The following is a 21416-nucleotide window of genomic DNA, read 5'->3' as shown; positions in this document are numbered from 1 at the left end:
AGAGCCATGCAGAATTCACGCAGATTTTATCATTGGACAATGAGGATGGGTGTCAACATAGAGGTTCTTATCCCTGCCTGTTTTTTGATGATTCGCCCACACAGAAGTTACATTACAGTGGATCAATCATGCATGCGTCATGGCAACAGTCTTCAAAAAGACTTTCAAGTTGTATAAGAGGAATGACTACTGCCCGACTACTGTCGGGTCTCCAGTTGTCTTTGTTCACAACAAAGTATAATCCAGGCTTCAGAGCCTAAGGTATGAAACATCATTGCCTGCAGGCACACACGTGGACCCAGCATGGACTCCAAAGACATACTGTCACTCCTACTGTAATCCAAGGGCCAGATATCCTGAATGTGGCAAAATATAATAGCACAATCGCCAAACACACTCATAGGTGTGATTAGTGCGATTAGTTTCCAGGTGGTTTCAAAAGTTGTGTTTTCTAAACACAGGAGCAGTCAGTGAAATTCAGATATGCTGTTCAACAGTGCATCAAATATCAGCACAATTAGCAGTAAACTGCACGTAGCAAATGTTAGTGCATCAGTTTGCACACTTTGTTTAAATATTCTCCTCCCTATAGTTTGCGCCTTGAGAAAGTAAATCGCAAAAACACACATGCAACACCATTAAAACTCTCACAGTTCCCACCTCTGAAACACAATCTTGTCACTGTGCTCTCTTTGTAAATACAGACGGTACTTTCTTTTGGCCAAAGCCCAGTTTGCACTGTTGGAGCATGTTAGTAAATGTGGCCCCAAGTCCACTGTGCTGAGTTAGCTCAAGGATTCATGTGTAGTTGGTGTGTTGCAGTGCGGTTATTAGCAGGCACAGACTGAGGTGCAGAGGAAGATGTTCACTAGCCGATACTGAAATTTACAGTCGGACCCAAGCAGAGACTCCCAGAAACAGAAACTACAGCACCAGCTGAAGCAACCAGTGCCTCGGACAGGTGAAACAGCCTCCAGCCGCTGCAGGCACAGGCTCACCTGTGGAAACCTTTAACAAATGTAGCTCTTTCTAAACAGATTTCATTGTCCAAAGGGTTTTTTTTTTTCTGTCACCTTTGCTGCAGCTGCACTAAACAGTGAATGAATCTGAGCTTGTTCAGAGGGCTGAAAGCTTGTCGTAAAGAAAAGCTGTGCATTTCATTTATAACACAGGACAAGTCTTATCCCGATTATCCTGTTTAAAAAAAAAAAAATCCTTGAAAGGCAAAAATTGGACCTGAATTACAATGCAATTAATCGCCCAGCTCTAGCGTTACTTATTACTTTATGCAAGTGTGAGACTAGAACAAGTTAAGTATTTCTCTGACAGCATGCCATTTAATTCAAAGCGCCTCTAAATCAGAAGCTGACAGCAGGTCTAAATAAGTGGGGTTCCACTGCTGAACCTTTGACAAAAGCCACTATGTCAAAGGCTTACTCGTACACCACACACACACACACACACACACACACACACAGGAACATGTTTATCCGAGTCAGTGGATTTTTCTTTTCATGCTCTGAATCGAATGGATAGGACTCTTTGTGTAATTTACACAAAATATCAAATACAAAGAAAACCATTTTAGTTGATTCCGTTATAATCCAACAGCCTACAGAAAGAAAGAGCTCCCGTCTTTGTTTGTGTTGCCTACACACTCTAAAGATAAGAGAAATCCTAAAGTCATCAACGGTATGCATGACTGGAATGAGCTCTTAATGACCATATGTGAACATAAAAACACGTACAGCAGCTGCATTAAAAAGAAGAGCTGGCAATTGAGATTCAGATAAAGTTCACAACCTAAATTACTGAAAGAGAAGTAAAAGTTTAACTAGGAGTTTGCATCATGCTAGTCTCCACAGATGCAATGTGCCAGATAGCAGGCCCGTCCGTCAGCTAGATGTGAAACACAGACACACATTTCTCTCGTGATGGGGCGTTGGTGCTCTTTGGCAGGATACAGACAGACTGTGTCGAGTACGTCGGTCTGCCTTCAAGTTATTTGTGGGATTAAAATTAATTAGCAACAGCTGATATGAGCTGCCGCCAGTCACGTTCGTCATTTTAACAAGGGAAAGTGTCGGACAGCGCCGCTGGGAAAGAAGAAAGCTGCTCGCTGACTAGTGACAAAGCAAATCCTCTTTTTGCTGAGAGTCGAGACGCCAAATACTATTTTTTCACATTTCATCTGCATTCATATGTAGAGTAAAGAGTTTCAGTGTAATGCCAACTGTGCAGCGAGTTACAACATTTTCAGGCCTGAAGTGCACAAAACAAACAAAAGCTCAGGCAAAGATTTGATTTTATCAGAAACTACCAAACTCAGGACGTGTCAACTGTAATGTACTAATGACGAAAGCTCAACTGATCCGTGTCATATTCAAACATCGAGTATAGACAAAGCAGGGACTCCTTCAGAGGCACAGAGGAAGAAATCATCAGGAGGAAAGTCCTCCAGCCAGACTGCATCTATTTACTCATCAAATGAAGCATGGCAAATCTCACTACTTATGCACACAAGATCCAACAGCAGTCATTTGGTCCCCGACAGATAGTGAAAGGGCTCAGATGGTTACAGATGACTTTCCTCAATGTAATGGGACAATCTGCAAGCGCAGCACATTCACTCCAAACCGATGCTGCTGGAAATACTTGGAGCTAAATCAGTCAGAGTGTGATTCAGTGGCTGCCTGTGTGGAGCCGGCACTGAGCTCGTCAGCTTCTCTTCACTGATTGAACAAGAGGCAGAAGGAAGCTGATACACGAAAGGATGTTTGAGCAAATGGTAAAGGACGACTGGCTAAGAGAGAGACGAGGAGACAGCTGCATGTCAGAAAGAGTGATGCTTCTTATATCCTTTAAATAAAATAAACCTGGTTTAAAGGTATCCAAAGTGAGACATCTGACTAAACAAAGGAGGAAGCAGCTGCTGAGTTAAGAGCTAATGCCAAAAGGATTCTGACTGGCTGAGATGCTGGCAATTGGCCTGTGACTCACTAACTGTACCAACTGCTAATAATAAATGGGCACAGAGACACTAAAGAAAGTTGTATCCAAAGGTTTCCAGATGCAAACTAACCAGAAATGTGTTCAGTTCAGAAAATGTCTGCACATCACTACAGTAAGTTTCCTAAAATTGAAAGTTTGCACCTGAAAGGGGCAACCACTGATAAATATTCCCAAAACTGCAAATTTTCTTAATATGTACTAATAAACTTGTGCCACCATGCATATTGCTGACACAAATGAGTAAAAACACTCTTTTTGTAGGAGCTGTAGTTTACCCACTGCAGGGGAATGGAAATTTAAAAGCAAACATGGGTCTACGGGGTAACCCTTTACACAACATTAGTGTCACGACACCAGTAAATGCTGCAGGAAAAGTTTGCAATATTCTTCTTCAGTATCTCTGACAAACATTTAAGCAATGAGCAATCACAGCAAAGAAACAATATAAAATGTCAGATTGAATATTTTTCAGTGCCCTCTATTCTGATGGTGTGTGGTGCTGCTCTCTGTGTGCACTACCTCTTTAAGGATCCTTAACCTTTACTGTGCTTTGATGTTTTGGTAGATATAAAAGTAATTGAGAACACGGTGTGGAGGAAGCTTAAACACTGATTGAGTCCGACATGAGCCGCTTCTAGAAAGTTATAAAATGACCATCGTGATGACCTGCTGACCTTGACCTTTTGAATTATCACTTTGTCTTTAATCTTTAATACACTCAAGTGAAATCACGTCGTGCTTGGTGCAGGAATGGTATTGACAAAATCTTTGTTTTGTTTTTTTTCATTTTGTTTTGTTTTTTGGGGGTTTTTTGGGGGGGGGGGTAGGTAGGTCAAAGTGACCTTTCTAATCGGTTGAGCATCAAGTTCAAGTTTACATTTACGGAGGACAAAATGAAATATCCTGAAGACATAACCAAGATATCACATCCCAAACAAAGCTCTCCCACACTGCCTGTAGACCTGTCACACAGTTGCACTCAAAGCAAAGACACAACACATGTGAGGGTGGTGGAAGTGGGTGATATCACAGACGGATGGTAGCATGCTAGAGAGTTTAGCTGCAAACAACTAAAATGTTTAACTTAAATGAAATCTGGTTTGGAATAAAAATGCACTCATTAAGGCAGAACGCTTGTGTCAGAGCACCCACAGGTAGCAACAACACACTCAACAGTTTTTCCTTCAACACAAATCCCTCCAAAACACTGCAGAGGGCAAGTGAAAATTAAGCATCTGCCACTCATTTGAATAATTTACAAAGAGATCTGTGCATCTAGTCAGTGTCTCCATAATAGGATTTCAAAAGACTGCAGATACTAGTGTGTTAGCAGTGTGGAGGCACACCGCCAGATACAGCAGTTTAAAGGATTGTGTTCACAGCAAAAAAAAAAAAAAAAATCTTCTTACTCAAAATAAACAGCAGGGCCCTTCAGTTTAATTCATAGCAATTATTAAAAACCAAACAGAAGAAAGCAGTTTGTAACACTGGGTGCCATTTTTAATTATAGATGCTTCTCCAGTATCCATCACCTTCTGGTGAACTGACAGATTACACACTCTTAACTTCATATTCTCATCTTCACCACAAGACAGTAGTGCCAATGTGGAGACATCAAAACAAATTTACCAGAACAAAATGCAACCATGTGCCGCCTCAGACAGAATCAGAGAAACGTCTCTGTAGAATGGCTCTCTGATGAACTGCTGCTTACTCACGTCCATAAACCATCCACATGGAAAACTGCAGGAATCCTACAGATTCAATTATTAAACTTTCAATATTAATAATAGTAATAGCAGCAGCTAACTCCAACTAAATATCTATATGCTTCACTATATGGAACAATCTGAGATGTAGGGTACTGATGTAAGATTGGTCTGACAAATCACATATGCAGTACATAGCCAAAAAGGCAGCTAAAACAGGCTTCTTTAAAGTTTAGTGAGAAATTCAAAGCAACCTAGTTCACCCAGTAACAGTCTGTGAACCCATAAGACTGCTGCTGGACTGTTGTTAGTGTGTGGGGGCATGGAGGTGTACTAGGCAATCAGGAAGGCACTGTTACAGAGACCATAATACATCGTGTGACATTAGCTGTGCTCGTTGACAGTGACCAAGAGGCTAAATAAATAAATCAGTGTGACTGCATCAGCTATGAGCCAAATTACCCCCTTACACACACTTTCACAATCAGTGCACACCTATCAGACGTTTAGCAGTCCTAAATATTAACTGTAAAGTTTGAAGCCTCACAAGGGAAAATGTAAAATGCCAAAATGAAAACACATCAAAGACCATCATAACCAATGTGGGTCAAACGTTCTGCACCCTTCCCATAATCGAACTCAAGAAGCCTGCACCACAACTCTAATTAGCAATGCAGACTTTGTGCACTCTTTCAAGTGTCGAGGAAAAAGCTGATAACACTGACTACATGATGAGTGCCATTTTTTTTCCTGCAGGCTTTAGAAAGCTGCCTTCAAGCCATGGAGCACAGCTGTTTTCACAGCCTGAGAAGGAGGTCGTCATTAATGAACTTGTGTTAGTGCACACAAAAGGAGGCTCACCCACACATTTTGAAAATAATACCATCTACAAATACAAGTGAACCCACTGTGACAAATGAGTAACAGATAAAGGTTCCACTCCAGGGACAGTGGAGTTGGGAGTCCATCCCAGCACTGGAAGCCACGAGAGCAATGGTCTTATTCTTATATAGCGCATTTCTACTCTCCCGGAGTAATAAAAGCGCTCTATACAACATGCCACATTGACCCATTCTCACACACTTTCTTCTATACTTAGTGCTTCTAACTACATTCAGACACATTTATTTGACATGCAGACTGGAGGAGCCAGGGATCGAACCACTAACCTGCTCTACCTCCTGAGCTACAGCCACCCCAACTGGTGGCCCCAACTGAGAGCAACTAAGTCAGCGTTGCAGTGGGTTAATATGAGTAGAGTCCATATGTCTGTACATATAGAAGGTCAGTGAAGTAGCCCTCCACGGGAGAGATCAAAGGATCCATGGCTGTTTTGTGTGGAAAAAGGATAGTGTGCAACACCATCACTCAGAAGACAGGACCACTTTCTCGAGCGAACACGTCAGTTACACCAGGAGGGAACCTTTTATAAACACTGAAGCGTCACAGGCACTGTCACACACATGCTTTAATATACAACCTAAAACAAAGACTCACATTTGGTGTCTTTCTGCATTCCACAAGTCACATGACTTCGTGTCCTGCAGTGACCCCTTCACTTTAAAATCCAGAATTTTTAATGCACAGCGTGGCAAACAGTTTGTCTGTGCCATTACTTGTTCTACTTTTCAAACTCATGAGGCTGAGAACTGAGCAACCCCACTGGTTAGGGTAGCACACTTTAAGCTGTAGACAGATCTGAGCTCAAGCTCACAAAACCAAATCATGGTGACATTACACAAACATACAACCAGAAAGACAACAAGCAGTCAAAAATCCAAAACATTGTGATGGGGACACGTGTGCCAAAAACACGAGGGTTTATTGCGCAGCCGTTTCATCACTGCTGTCTGTCACTCTGCTTACACAGAACTGGTATTATGGGACAAAGAAATCTAGCTCTCAGGTGCATATTATATCCCCCACTGAAGTGCCACAGCACATCACAGTGCTACTTGTAAATGTTCGCATGCCCCCATACACAGACACACACACAGATTTCACAGAGGAAAAAAAAGTAGAGCACACAATCATAGATCAAAAAGCACTGGTGGAAGAGAAGCTGTCAGCCTATGTTAATACATCGGTTTCACAGCTCCAGCAGCAGCCAGAGCTCACTGCAGTCACTCCAATGTTCACACACGCAGATACTGGGCCTGATAATCTGTGCTACCACCATCAACTTCCTCTGACTGCAATCTCCCAGTAAAACACTCTGTCAACTTTAATGCATTTTCACACTAACTGCTCTTTCACATTAACGGCTCCATGCAACAGCCTAAAAATCAGGGGCCAGCAACAAAAGCATTCCCTGTCATCTTATTAAATAAATACATGAACATTTGTAAAGTGGGGGTGGCCATAAAGTCAAGTTCACACTAGTGCTCGACCTTTTCCCCCCTCTCCTTTGAACGATAGCTTAAAATGACTCATCCCCACTCTGACTGTTACGTAATGAAACGGCAGAATTAGTATTATGTAAGCTGAATAAAGGAAATCTTTCATGTGTACGCAGTGGTCAGGATTTCCGGGTGGAAAACAAATTACTGGCACATCAAAAGGTCCAAAATGTTATTAATGACACTCGTTCGGTGTTCGTCCCCTCCTGATGCCGTTTGCCAGCTCATCTGTGCAGCTGTGTGAAGCTGTGACACTGCAGCTGAATCAGGGCACAGTGGCAGCTGGTGATGTTGAAAGAAATTCTCATGTCTTGAAGAGACTGTTCTCAAGGAGTTCACTTTATTAGCACAAAAGTGCTAACAAAGAACCGCTGACATGTCACTGTTCCCGGTCATCTTGCTACGCTGTTCCACAGCAGCACCCAGTCCTTGCCCTGAGACCTCTAGTCGTGGGTAATACCTTACAGTGAGGAGAACTACTCCGTCAATATTTACAACAGAAAAAATAAGGTATGATATAGATATATATAGAGACTGACACTGTAATGTTGATTAAACATACGCTAATCAACAGGAAAGGGCCAGCGTGAGGGAGGAAAAAATGAGCAGCCAACAGGTCTGCACTTTGACAGAACCACATTATATCTTTACATGAGCTGTGGGTTTGATCCACAGTCAGTGCGCTGCAGCAGAGGTGTCACTTAGTATTATTATGTAATCCAATCCAACTTTATTTATATAGCACTTTAAAAACAACAAAGTTGGCCAAAGTGCTTTCCAATAATAAAACAGAGATAGCAGTTAAAAACATACATTAAGCAGACAAAGAAATAAATATATATAACAATAAAATAAATACATAAATGAAAAAGATAAAAGACAGTATATATATTAAATATTAAAACATGAGTAAAATAGACAATAAGTGAATAAAATTAGCAAAATAAAAAGATTAAGAGTGACCTACAGCTGACTAAAACTGACTACAAGCTGACTCTGGTACAACTAAAAAGCCTTTGAAAAAAAGTGTGTTTTTAAAAGAGATTTAAACATTTCAAGTGTTGGAGCCAGCCTAATATTGATGGGCAGTTTATTCCATAATTTGGGGGCCACAACAGCGAAAGCTCGGTCCCCCCAGTGTTTCAGTCTCGACATGGGGACAGCAAGGAGTGACTGGTCAGTTGATCTGAGAGACCTTTGTGGAGTGTATCGTAGAGGTGGGAATCACCATACATCCCACGATACGATATTATTGCAATTTTTAAAAATATTTTGCAATATTCAGATTCTGTACATAAAGGTAAACTTTATCAATATTCATTTTATCTAATATCAAAGTCTCACACTCAGTCTTTCTCTCATTTCAGTCAGTTTTATTGTTGACAAACTGAACGGTTTGTATTACAGTCTAGTCCAACTTAACTGAATGCAACCATCTGGTACAATTATAGCTATTCTGAACTATGCAATTTATGAAAACAATGCAGCCCATTCAGCAACTGAAGAATTTGAAAGTAAATTAAAACAAAATATAATTTTACATTAAATAAAAAAGTTTTAAACTTAATTAAAATAAAACATGTCTTAAATTAAAATAAGTAAACTATCATGTTTATTGCTGCCATAAAAAAGTTAAACACATTTGGACAGTGAAGGAATGTCAGGATTCTTGCTCAGAAAAAGGATCAACGTGCTCTGAAGTCAGAGCACAAAAACATTTTTTGTAACAAAATATCGATTTCTGCTGTCCCTGTATCGATACATTATTAGCCAACAAAATATCTCGATACTACACAGTATGGATTTTTTCCCCCACCCCTAGTGTATCGGTGTAGAAGGTCTGACAGGTAAGAAGGAGCCAGGCCATTTAAAACTTTAAAAGCAAACAATAAAATGTTAAAATGAATTCTAAAATGGACATGCAACCAAGGTTAAGTGTAAAGCCAGACACAGGATGAAGAAAAAAAAAGCAGAGCTGCTTGGGACCAAAGCAGGAGCTGTGTCAGCTTGGAAAACAGACTCGTTTAGCTTCATTTCTGGTCATGCTCCTGAGCAGGTGTGCCACAGGCAGCTCCTCCACACACAGCGAAAGGGAACCAGGTGAAGCAAAGATAATGTGTCACTCAAGGTTAACAGGTGTTTTACCTGGAGACAGATGAGCAGTCCAATTGGAGTTTGTAAAAACAGTCATGTTTGTTTAAAAACAGCAGCAACACAAAGTGACGCTAACCGAGAGTCCTGCCTGGACTCTATAACCTTGTGCCAAATATTTAATTTTTGTTGAACGGGAGGTTTTTGTTCCATTTCTTCTATATATAATTATATTTTATGTACTTTATTTATCCCACAGGGGAAATTCAAAGCATCCATCCATCCATAGATATACAAACTTTGTGAAACTAACAGAATCACACAAAAAATTGAAAAGGTGATGAGATGAAATACTGACTCAGCTTTTTGCCCATGATGGATAAACTACTGGCGTTTATCCACCGGGAAAGAGTCATGTCATCAGGAATCAAGTAAGAAGTGATAAGTGATGACACCAGGGGCCCGTTCTTCGTACGTCGCTCACTACATCCAAGATCAAATGACACATCCAAGACCAAACCATCGCGCTAACCGTGAGCTCGCTAATCCGGTTCCCCGAACACACCTGCTGTTGACGATTAGTACAGCTGGATGAAGTAATGTGAGATCACTGGGTGTCGTAAAAGGGGCTACGCATCGATAGTGGAAACATTGATCGGCAACCCTCTGATTGGTCGGCGAAAATGTCGACGGAGCGCGCTCGGTATTTTTCGGCAGCAGAGCAAGAACTCTTGAGTGAGGGATTTCAGGAGTTTCAGAGTTTAATCAGAACGCAAGGGAACACTGCAAAGGCTGCAAAAGCAAGGAGAGAGGGCTGGCAGAAAGTTGCTGACAAATTAAACTCTTAATTTAATAATAATAATAATAATAATAATAATAATAATAATAATAATAGATTGGATTGATATAGCGCTTTTCAAGGCACCCAAAGCGCTTTACAATGCCACTCTATTCAGTCACTCTCACATTCACACACTGGTGGAGGCAGCTACAGTTGTAGCCACAGCTGCCCTGGGGCAGACTGACAGAAGCCAGGCTGCCATATCGCGCCATCGGCCCCTCTGGCCAACACCAGTAGGCGGTAGGGTAGATTTATTATATTACACTATATTATCCAATATTATATTACATTATATTATAATATGTTATATTATATCCCCTTTCACATTAGAGCCACAACAGGACCCACTAGAACATGGGAACAAGTAAAAGTGAAATATAAGAATATTCTACAGAATGGTAATATTTATCACTTATATTGCTTTTCGTCTCTTGGAAAGAGACCCTGGAATGATCTGTTTGTTTATAACAGCAACCAAGAAAAGGGCAGAGCAAAAAAAAAGACAGGTGGTGGTCCTGCACCCCCTCGTCAACAAGTTGGTTAAGTAAATTATATCCTCACGGGAAAATCGATATCTCTCTATGAGCACACTGTCGCGCTGAGCTAAAGGATCCTGTCTGTCCCGCAATATACGCTGAATTCTGAAAACTCTCCTTATCAATCTTGCACCTTCCGCAATGGGTGTCTCGCGTATACGGACAGGACATGGCTGCGACAGGCTTCCCAAATCCACCTTCGCTTTTATAGCCGTGGCCTCTCATCTTGATTACACAAAGTAATTTGCAATTGCTACTCTGAAATATGAATTACATCTGTAATAATCACATACATGTAATAGAATGTTAATAGTAGATTTCCCTTTTTTAGGAAATGACCTGTATGTATCTGTATGAAATCAATAAAAGGATCAAGTACTGCATTATCTTTAGTTACATTGATGTTATTTATTTATGGTGAAACAGTGGTGGAATATCGCTGTTGCTTTCGTATAAATGAAGCGGACATACCTGCGTGGCCGCGATCTAATCCTGTTTACATAAAGTAAACCTGCTCCCGAGCAGGTTTACGCTTACGGCTCTGTTGCTATGACAGCAAGTCCCGGATGAGCTTCGGGGAACCGAACGATCCAAGATCACGCGAAATCGTCAACAATCAAATCCAGCTAACCTACTTAGCGAGGTACGAAGAACGGGCCCCAGATCAGGAAGCAGACGTGTCTTGCTCATCGCTCTTAAGTGTCAGTGTTTCTACAGATACAGACTAAAATGCAATCCAAGAAGATTCAAATTAAAACTGGCTCAGCAGTATTTCCAAACGCCTTTGTTAGACCTTGTGGATAATACCAGGTGTGTGAACATGAAGGGATTTTTGTCGTGTTGTTTTGAATATATACATTTATTTAAAACATATGAAAATAAAGAGAGAACACCGACTCTTTGCATGGCTCCTCTCAGAGTACTCTGGCTTCCTCCCGCAGTGCAAAGACATGCGTTTTAGCTTAGCTGATCATTCCAAACTGTCCGTAGGTGTGAATGTGGACGGTTGTGCGGCTCTTTGCGTCAGCTCTGTCACAGACCGGTGACCTGTCCAGGATCAACAGCATTACTGGATCCTTTCTAACATGCTATTACAGAAAGAGCAGCTCCTGCTTCCTGAGCAGCGTCTGTGATGACATGGAGTGCTGCTCCATCCTCATTAATGCCATTAAATATGCATTCCCACAATAGATTACCTTTAACAATACAATAAATGTATTCATTTATTTTATTTTTAAATTGCACTCATTGTTGTCCTGTGGTGAATCAGGTCATTATAGTGCACTGATTCAAAGTACAGTAGCAAACCTCTCCCTGACACATTCTGACAGCCATGACTGTGGCTAAATTGATATTTCCTTCATAATGTTGTTTTTCAAAATAGGATTTTAATATTCCATTTCCATCTGCATCATTTCCGTGCAATGCTAAACACTGAGAATGAGAATGACTGGAAGTAGTAGCGTGATGCCTGTAATGAGCTCAACTCTGTGGTAGGCATCATATTACTCTGGTAATGCAGCAAAAGGCACAGCCCCAGCATCTACAGCTCATCATTATCAGCTTCATAAAGGTCATATATATTGCATGGCAGCTGCACAGTATTGATTTACATTCAACAATGTGTGTCAGACCCAACTGAAAAAACAAAACAAACACAAAAAAAATAAAATCACAGGTGAAAATTTTGAAATCAGTTCAGCAGTAAATAAAATATGACAATGTGTGTGTGGATTAAAGTCCACGCTTCACAACGTCGCTGTCCCCTCGAGGTCCTGTGTGTGAGCCAGATAGCCTGTCCGGGCCTTCATCTCGCTGCCTGCTACCATCAGCCAGTAGGAAAGAACATTTGCTCCCCTGCCCAAAGAAAGCGCTGGCGCTTGGCAGAGTCAGTGCCACTAAGGAATCAGGTGTCAGTTGGATCAACTCAGTCTGGCAACACAGCTGACCAGAGGCACAAACTGTCATGACCTTAGTGACCGAGCTGAATGCACCGCTAAAGGCACCTCACAGGAGACCACAGGGCTGCTCTCGTGAATCATCAGCCAAAGCCCAGACGTAGCTGCAGTGCTTTGCTGACTGGGACACAATTTTTGTTTTACACAGTGACTTTACTGTCACCTAAACTTGGGGAATGAAAACAGGAAAAGGAAATAAACAATTCTAATTGAGTGGCAGTGGGGGTGAAATAATTTCGTAGAAATTAGTGGAACAAAAAAGCAGCCAGTGTCAATGAAGCCAACCAGGCTAAGTGCAGAATCTGATTTCCGATTCAGTTTCAATGAGGCACTTTTCATTTCGCCTCCCCTGCCTGCCCTGTTTTACATTCTCAATCTTCAAAAGCGCCTCTCCCCCTCAGGAACGTGCAGAAGAGGGGTTAGATCTTTAAAGACAGACATACAGCAGCGCCACAGCCTGGGTCTAATACCTGTTCATTACACAAAACAAAACCTCTTGCTCCCATTCGCAGAGCACCTGGTAATGTGGCCCCAATGATAGCCCACTCTGCAGTTCACACACAGCATCAACTCCGTCCTCCATAAACAGCAAGCCATTTCTTATTATGCCACGTTTGCGGACACGAGGAACAGAACAGCATTTTCACGTTAGACAGAATTCACTGTAATCCCGCTCAGTTTGCTTCTCTTCCTCTATTGATTAACAAGGTCTGCCTCAATTGATTTGCAGAATTCAAACATGGAAATTAATCTTAGAATAATTTAGCCAGTGATGTGAGCACAGCTGGGTATAGAGAATTATTCAATGGCAATGTCTCTACTAAGATATATTTGAATAATGCTGTAAGATTGAAATCAAATAAAATGCTTTTTCCAATCGCCTCTGGGTTGTTTTTTTTCAAGCCATCTGCAATATTATTTCAAATCAAGGCTAGAGGTCCATTCACTCTGTAGCTCATGGGATGATTTCAGCATTACTCATACAGGGCATGTGTTAGGCAACTTTCACCCCTCACCCAGCAGTTACTACTGCAATGACCCCCTCTGCAGATGCAAATCCACGAGCAGCATCCTTAGATTAAAAGTACATCAGTGAGTTTCTTTATAGGCTGTAAAATTGAACTTCTGTTTTACTAAAGCAAGCAAATTATTATTTTTGCTTACAGCAGCGTGACCGGATAGCGGCATCACCGAAAGTCTTTCAGAGATGAATGAGTTTCCCTGTTATCTAGGGCAAAAATACAATGACTAACATTAACCACCACCTCCTCCTGCCAGTCGAAGCCACCGAGGTGAAATCCCAATCTCAATTAGCTTCTAACATCTTTTTCCTCAAACTGCACATCCCAGGTAGGGCTGCACGCTTTTGCATAAAATGAGAATAACGATTTTTTTTGGCTTAGAATTGAGATCTCGATTCTCTCACGATTAACCGTGCAGCCCTAATCCCAGCATTTAAAAGATCTGTGCAAAAGCTGCAACTTCCCTTGGGTGAGAAGTGAAAAACAGCACAAGTTTGGGTATAAGCATATTCACTGTTCTCAACATGTAGCTTCAACTTGAAAAGCAGATCTTCAGACAAATATATCTGGACATCAAGTACCAGCGAACCACAAGGCCCTGATGAATGAAAACTAAAGCAGAACACTTCTCGAAATCGACTGTGATGCAGTCGGTGAGATCGTTTCTCCAGCGATGACTCTCACTCCTGTTGGCCTTGAACTAAAGCATTCACTTGTAATTTTAGTTATGCATCACATCCTGTCAGTATGCACACAGAGGCTCTCCCACTAAGAGCACATAATGTGTTTTGTAAGTTACTTACAGCATTTGTGTTTGTTACTTGCAGCCGATTTCATCTTCTGTCAGTTAAAATATCAAAAAAAAAACAAAGCATCTGAAACAGTCACAGTTTTCATTTTATTCTGGGATTATCCACTTCAAGGGTTAGGAAACAAGATTAAACATTTGACTAGACATGCTTCGGTGCTTTCAGTACTGAACAATTTCAGTATTCAGTTTCACTACGAACTACAGTCAGTCAAAAATACGATGAGGTTAAACATTAACCCTCAGTTACCCAAAGAGAGGCATTGAAACAGCCATGACAACGACAACATTTCAAAAAATAAAACTGGATGACTTTGATAGGACGACCTATGAATGGTTTTGATGCCTGCACCGATATCAGAGAACCGGACACCAAGTGACACTAATTCCTAGAGCTGGGCGATAGAACGATAACGATATGTATCGCGATATAACTTTTACTCGATAGAGAAATTAAGCTATCGCGATAGACCTCGCCGCTCTTGTCATCTTAAAAAAAAAAAAAAAAAAAAAAGGTCAGCCAAACTAAGTAGCGCAGAGCCGAACCAATCACAGCCGCAGCGTCACGTCGTGTGACTTGTTACGTACAGCACAAGTGCCAAGCCGCACGTGTGTTTGTTTGGGAAGCAGCCAGCGGGTAATGGAGCCAGCGCGTAATGGAGGAAATGAGTGTGCCGACTAGAAAAATCAACCGAGCGTGACCGAAGAGAAAACAGATGATGGTTCCAACGCCGGAGAGATTGTCGAACGGAAGAGCCACAGAAGTTCCGTAGTGTGAAGGTATTTCGGCTATTTCAAGTCTGACAAAAAACAGAGTAGCGCGCACTGTAAATGTGCCGAAAACAAGTCTGGAAATACAATAAACTGGTGCATGCGTCACACTGCGTCACGTTATTGTTTCGGTGAAATGAATTTCTACAATACTGTTACTGTTAATTCTACTCTCTGCAGTGTTTAAATGCTTACATATACACACAGTTAGTCCGTCCACACATACGACTCGGTTCTGCTTCTATGCCGCAGCTTTGTTTACTTTTTCCCACCGAGGCTTCTAGACTTCTGATTGGCCAACATTTCGGCACGGTTAGGAATCTAGCGCCACCTGCTGCTTTGGCATGTTCATAGCAGCGTTTTCCTTCATTTCTGCCTTTATGTGTGGACGGGACGAAAACGGAAAATCTCCGTTTTCAAAAATACCCGTGTACGTGTGGACGTCGCCTCAGTCTCTGACTGGAAGCGCTAATTCGTCATTCGGCTTTTGTCAGACTAAAGTAACTGTTAAAAGTGTTTGAAAAGCTCAGCTATACAACAAGGAGAGATTGAGAATTTCCTTTTAGTTCTCAGTTTATTTGATATTGACAAAAGTTAGTCAGTTTTGTCTGTTCTTCTGTAAAACAAACTAAGATTTATTTTTAGAATTAATATTTTGTTTCTAAGTGGAATTGACAATTTAGTCTGTTTCGTTTGTTCTATTTTGAAACTTAAACGCTTTAGCGGCTGCCTTTTGTGTAGTTTGCAATATTTGCCTTTATTTATCTGAAAAAGTCTCATGTTCCTTAAGTACATCTACCCTGTTGAACTTATTATGGGAAATAAATATTTAAATAAAAACAAGCTGCTGATTATTTCACATTTTACTTGTGAGCAACGGCACATTTAAATCTTACAAATATAGTTATTTGGCTTATATCGTGATAGATATCGTTATCGCCTGAAATGAAAAAAACATATCGTGATATGAAAAAATCTCATATCGCCCAGCTCTACTAATTCCCTTAAATTGCCCACAAGCTTTAATACAGAGAGATGGCGCTTTAGGAAAAAAGATGACAGGTGGATCAGACGCGCTCTCCTTGCCAGACCTTGCTGCTGTGAGGGAGGTCCAGCTCACAAGCAAGCAACGTTTAGTCCATCAGACAAAGACATAAGTACTAATGAAGCTGGTTTTTCTTCTTTCTGATGCTGCACTGTGCATATTAACGCAGTCCAAACTTAAAGCAGAACTAACCACGTACGGGCTGGCTACCTAATGTCAGCCACAGCTCCCTTTCCTGTCAAATCTAATAGCTCGATCTAGAACTTCTGAGGGGAACGCACTATTAGCCAGCCACATCAAAGGGATGCATCAGAGAGAGGGGGCGCGAGCGAGGGAGGTGGAGAACAAACAGGGTTGCGGAGGGTTGATACTCCTCCATTCTTGTTTCAAAGATAAGCTCATGAACAGCAAACAACCTTGCAGTGAGGTCACAGGGCTGTGCAAGACAGAAGTGTCATCAGACAACAATCGCACACGTCTGTAAATCCCGCTCGCTCCTGTTCTCCTGAATGCTGGGCAACCTCAAGGTTTCTTCTATCACACAAGGTGCACATGCAGAGAGGATTCAAACTCTCGCTCTGTTACTTCCTTTATACATTCACGCATGCACACCAGGGATTCCCCTTCAATGCACGCGGTGAGGCAGATTGTGCCACCTGCCTCATTTATTGTAATCACTAATCACATTTTTTAATATAAATAAATTACAAAAAACAAACAAAAAAAACAACAGGTGCATGCACACCCCCTCCGCCATCCAAACATGTACTTTACTTAAGGCTGCTGTTCTAATAGCAAAGGGAGAGTGATAGAACAATAAAGCAGTGCATGAATAAATTTCACTCCATGTCACGCCATGTTACACTTTCAGACAGTGACACACAAGAAACTGAGGGATTCTCACCCAGCCAAAGCTTTCAAGCCTCCTCTTTTATTCAGCAGACAGACATGGAGCTGGCAGTTTAATCCACGCTGCTGGTCTCAGAGTAATCATTAAATGCTTTCAGTGATGCAACGCAGGGTTGGACCAGGCAATCGTCCCTCAGAGTACAAATAAAATACATTGGACCCCCCAAAAAAAACCTGGACTATTCCTGGCAGAACCCACGCACACAGTTCAAAATGAAACACAAAAAAGGCATGACAGACGTGTCACGGCTGGTTAGCAGAGAGCCAGCCTGTGAGGGGCTTCACTATGTCCGAGGAAAGTTTTGCAGAATCTCAGAAAGGCACACAAACACGGGAAAAAGTTCAAAGTTTGGCCAGAAGCCCTTCTTTTTTTAAAAAAAAAAACACTCTCTTATATCAAAGTCTTAACTGTGGACTCGGTATCTCAGCCGTCAGCTGCACTAAATGTCTCAGAGTGTAAGGAAGCCCTTTTCGCACCACAGCAGTTTGTACTCAGACCCCACCTGAAAATGAAACTTTAGAAAATGTACTCGTATGGAAAACCAAAGGTGCCCTGCAGAGGCAGGGAGTTTCAGAAGGAGAAACAATGGTTTCCACTGAAAATCGCAACAATATTTTTAAAAGAAAGAAAACTGGGTACATTTTGCTCACTGGAAGCCTTTTACTGTAATATGCATGAGGCACATTGCTGGCACACCAACTATATTAGCCTCCATAACCTGTGCTGGTGCTTATCAGCGGGTAAACAGGACAAATCTGTGTCAGAAGGACCGGAGCCACTACGCTCATTCATGGCCGCTTCTTTCCGTTTTCACCCAGCGTCAGATGAAGCTGTCACTATTGTCCTCGGTCACTCCTCTGACCCCCTTCTCCCCACCGCCTGCTCTGATATTGCACTTTTACTAGGAACTACAGTATCAAAGCAGGCGTCACATGACACTAAAAGCCTCACCAAAGTCATTCAGGCTCACCTTTTTTCCCCCAAACAGGACAGTGAGGGGGGGAAAGCCGTATAATTTTAAAGCACTGCGTCGGCACAATGGAGCTCTGTCCTAAATGACCGTCTAATAACTGAGCACAATAAGAAGCTGCTTTTTATAAACTGTGCAGGCCGTCATTTTATCATTTTTATTTTCACGAAGGATCGTTACGAAATGTGTCACAGTTAACCTGCCATGTTCTCACAGAAACTTCTTGACAGAACAGGCTAATCTCGGCGAACCGCCTAAACCCGCCAGGGCTGCGGAGAAACTAACTTACCAGGGGTCAAACTCGTGGATGATGCTCTCGAAACGAATGACAGCGAAGAGCCTGGAGCTGAACCCAGCCAGCCAAGCCAGGAACAGGATGGTGAACGACAGCAGGGACTGCCACCCGGCCGGCTGCGACAGGCCGCCGGACAGCCCGCCTCCTCCTCCTGCGCTGTTGCCTCTCTCCGCCACCGCCGTGCTGCTGCGCCCGTTCCCAGAGTACGCCACCCCGGAGTTCAGCGAGGATTTGTGTTTTTCAGAAACCGGGTGATGCTCCGCCATATTCTACGTCAGTCCTGTCGTGGCAAGCAAGCGAAGCGAGCTATCAGTTCTCGCACAGGAAAGAACCCCCCTTTCTTCCTTTTCTCTGCCACGCTCCACTTCCAAACCCACTCGCACCACCTTCCCTGCGGGCCCCGGACCCCCCAAAATCACCGGCTGTATCTCCAAACTTTCTAACCTTACTTCCCACCGACCGCTAAACCAGTTCAATAATCCCAGGGAGTTACATAGCAGCGCGGTTTTGCAGCACACTGGAAATGACACACACACGCGGCTCGAGCAGCTCTTCCTTCCTTCCTTGGAGCTGGATGAAAGGGGGCGGGAGCAGCGCGTGGAACAGGAAGCGCTGTCAGCCTCTCACAACGAGACAGGTACAGCTGAGGAGGACGCGGTTCCAGAAGAAACCCAATCCACGACCAAGCGCATTTGACAGACGGCCAATACGACCAATGACAAAAGAGCAACCTGACCGGTGAAGACGCTCCAGCGTGAGAAGCGAAGTGAAAGATGGTGTTGGAGGGGGGCTGACAGACAGCGAGAAAAGCCTATGGCACGCGGCAGGCTTTCTCTCCAGCCAATGAAATAAATGAATCTCACGGAAAATAGTAAAGAAACTGACAGAACAAGGACCGATGTGCCAGAAGAAGGGCTCTGTGCCAACTTTCTGTGTGGTACAAGCCGGTCTACCCATTCACACCGGAAGTAATGAGCTGTTTCTGATGAAGACATCAAGATGAAAGACAGTTGTGTCAGATCAACCAGTACATGCCGCTACCACTATGTGATAAGGTCTCAGTTACAACTACCGGCTATATTAATGATTAAGTGAAGTGACAGAGACCTCCTATCGCCATAAGCTTATGATTTGACTACACAAAGAGAATAAAAGCAATTTTATATTTCAAAACATTGAAAAATATAGACCTTCAACATGAATGTAAAAGTAATTTTAAATTTTACAAGTTCAAAGAATAATCTTGTCCTTTTAATTAAACAAATTCATACTATGTAACACGGATAAATGGGGGGACTTTAGCAAACCTGAGGTTACATAAAAACGCTTGTGTGGGGCAGGGGTGTCAAACTCCAGTCCTCAAGGGCCGGTGTCCTGAAACGTACATGTGTCCCTGCTGCAACACACCTGAATAAAATTAGTAGGTCATTAGCAAGACTTGACAGCATGCTCCGGTGGCAACCCCTAACTTTACTCAAGTAAATTCAAATAAATGTAAGTTTTTGGAAAAATGTACTTCTAAAAGTACTTTTGTTGCACCATGTTCATTCATTCATGAGGTGCTGTAACATGAATCAAATGTCTGAATTGCCACCTCAGCATGCAGTCAAGTTTTATAGCGTCTTAATGACCTATAGGGTCAATAGCTACCTATGGGGTGGGGGGTTGAATGTTGGGAGGTTAATTAAAGCGCACTTAGTTGAAGCTGGGAGACTCACAATAGGCCCATTTAAATTAAAGCATGTGCATGTGTGTCAAGAGCGTGTTTTTCATAAACTAGCTTGGATATTGGTCTCAAAAATACATTTGGATCTGGATGAGGGGGAAAAATGAAGGAGACTGGTGGTGGTGTGGTGTGTGCTCATAAATAAACACATTTTTTAAATGAATAAAAATCAAGGTTAGTGTTTAAAATCAATACTTTGACAGTTTTAGGGTGATACTGAGAAAGTGTAAAACCATACTGCATGGGGCTGAACTTATTTCTCCACATTTATTTGTGGATTCTATTTGCCTTTATTTTGTTTATTCAAATTCTGTTGCCCAAATGAGCAAAAATCCAAGAGAGAGATTAACAATATTTCCTCCTTGTTTTAGGCATAGAGGACTGTGACTGACTGTGCTTAGTATGTTTATAATTCCAATGGTTTTAAAATACAGCCCAAAACCACGGCAGAACCTCCACCATGTTTCACAGATGGCTGTAGACACACACTCACTGTCTCTTTGCCATACATATCAACATTGATTTGAACCAAAACAATCCTATTTGGATTCATTACTCCATCAGATCTGTTGCCACTGTTTTTCAGTCCAGTTCTTGTATAATTTGGTGCATCTCAGCCTTTTTTCTTTGTTTCCCAGCCATTGAAGAATGGCTTCATGACAGCCACAGAAACCATTTTTCATTGTGCTACCTGCAAAAACAAACGTTACAAATGAATGAATAAATAACCAGTCACAGTGGTATTATATTATTCTGCGGGAGAGGCTCAATATTCAGTTCTGTTCACATTTCTCCTTCAGTCTTGTCTCCACTCTGAAACAAGTCATGTGTCTTGGTGGAGCAGTGAGCCAACAGATCTACAATAGCTGTTTCTCTACCAGGAAACATCTTCACTGGCCTATAAAACAAAGCTGGATCCCTGCAGCAGTTTGGGGAATCTGAGACCATTAAATCCGTGTGTCTTGGATACAAGTTGACAGATAAAGAGATTGTTTTAAAACCAATCCTTACAAAAAGAAAAGCAGAGCAATAGTCCTGAGATGAAAGAGCTGTGCTGCTTTGAGAAGACCTCAAGCTTGATAATTTATCTACTGAGGCAAAGGGAATCTTCCTGAACAAAAAGGCATCTTCGGACCCTGTAATGAGTTTCACCATCACATTTAACAGAGTCAGCTATCTCAAGAAGAATTACGGAAGAGAGAATAAAGACTTAACCCTGAGAGCAGCATGTCTCCCTGTGACAGTCTAGCCATTGTTTCAAGGTTCCTCCACAAATTAACCCTGAGCAGGTCTGAGCATTTGTGTGTTATTGTATCTTTTATA

At 42.0% G+C, this 21416-nt stretch overlaps 1 protein-coding gene across 1 annotated transcript in view; it reads right to left on the bottom strand.

Moving 5' to 3' along the window:
- The window catches only part of LOC146622249 (dolichyl-diphosphooligosaccharide--protein glycosyltransferase subunit STT3B-like), a 79358-nt gene extending 60430 nt beyond the window's left edge, over positions 1 to 18928 (bottom strand). Inside the window, exon 1 of the mRNA XM_085366119.1 lies at positions 18362 to 18928. Coding sequence (XP_085222245.1) covers positions 18362 to 18633 — 272 coding nt within the window. The 5' untranslated portion in view covers positions 18634 to 18928. The remainder of the gene's footprint in view (positions 1 to 18361) is intronic.
- Positions 18929 to 21416: the final 2488 nt, after the last annotated feature.

The sequence above is a fragment of the Diplotaxodon limnothrissa genome, linkage group LG11, assembly GCF_057381915.1.
Source record: "Diplotaxodon limnothrissa isolate DT_005_m linkage group LG11, D_limnothrissa_male_GT1.1, whole genome shotgun sequence".
Classification (NCBI taxonomy): domain Eukaryota; kingdom Metazoa; phylum Chordata; class Actinopteri; order Cichliformes; family Cichlidae; genus Diplotaxodon; species Diplotaxodon limnothrissa.
This window is presented reverse-complemented; position numbering and strand designations above follow the sequence as displayed.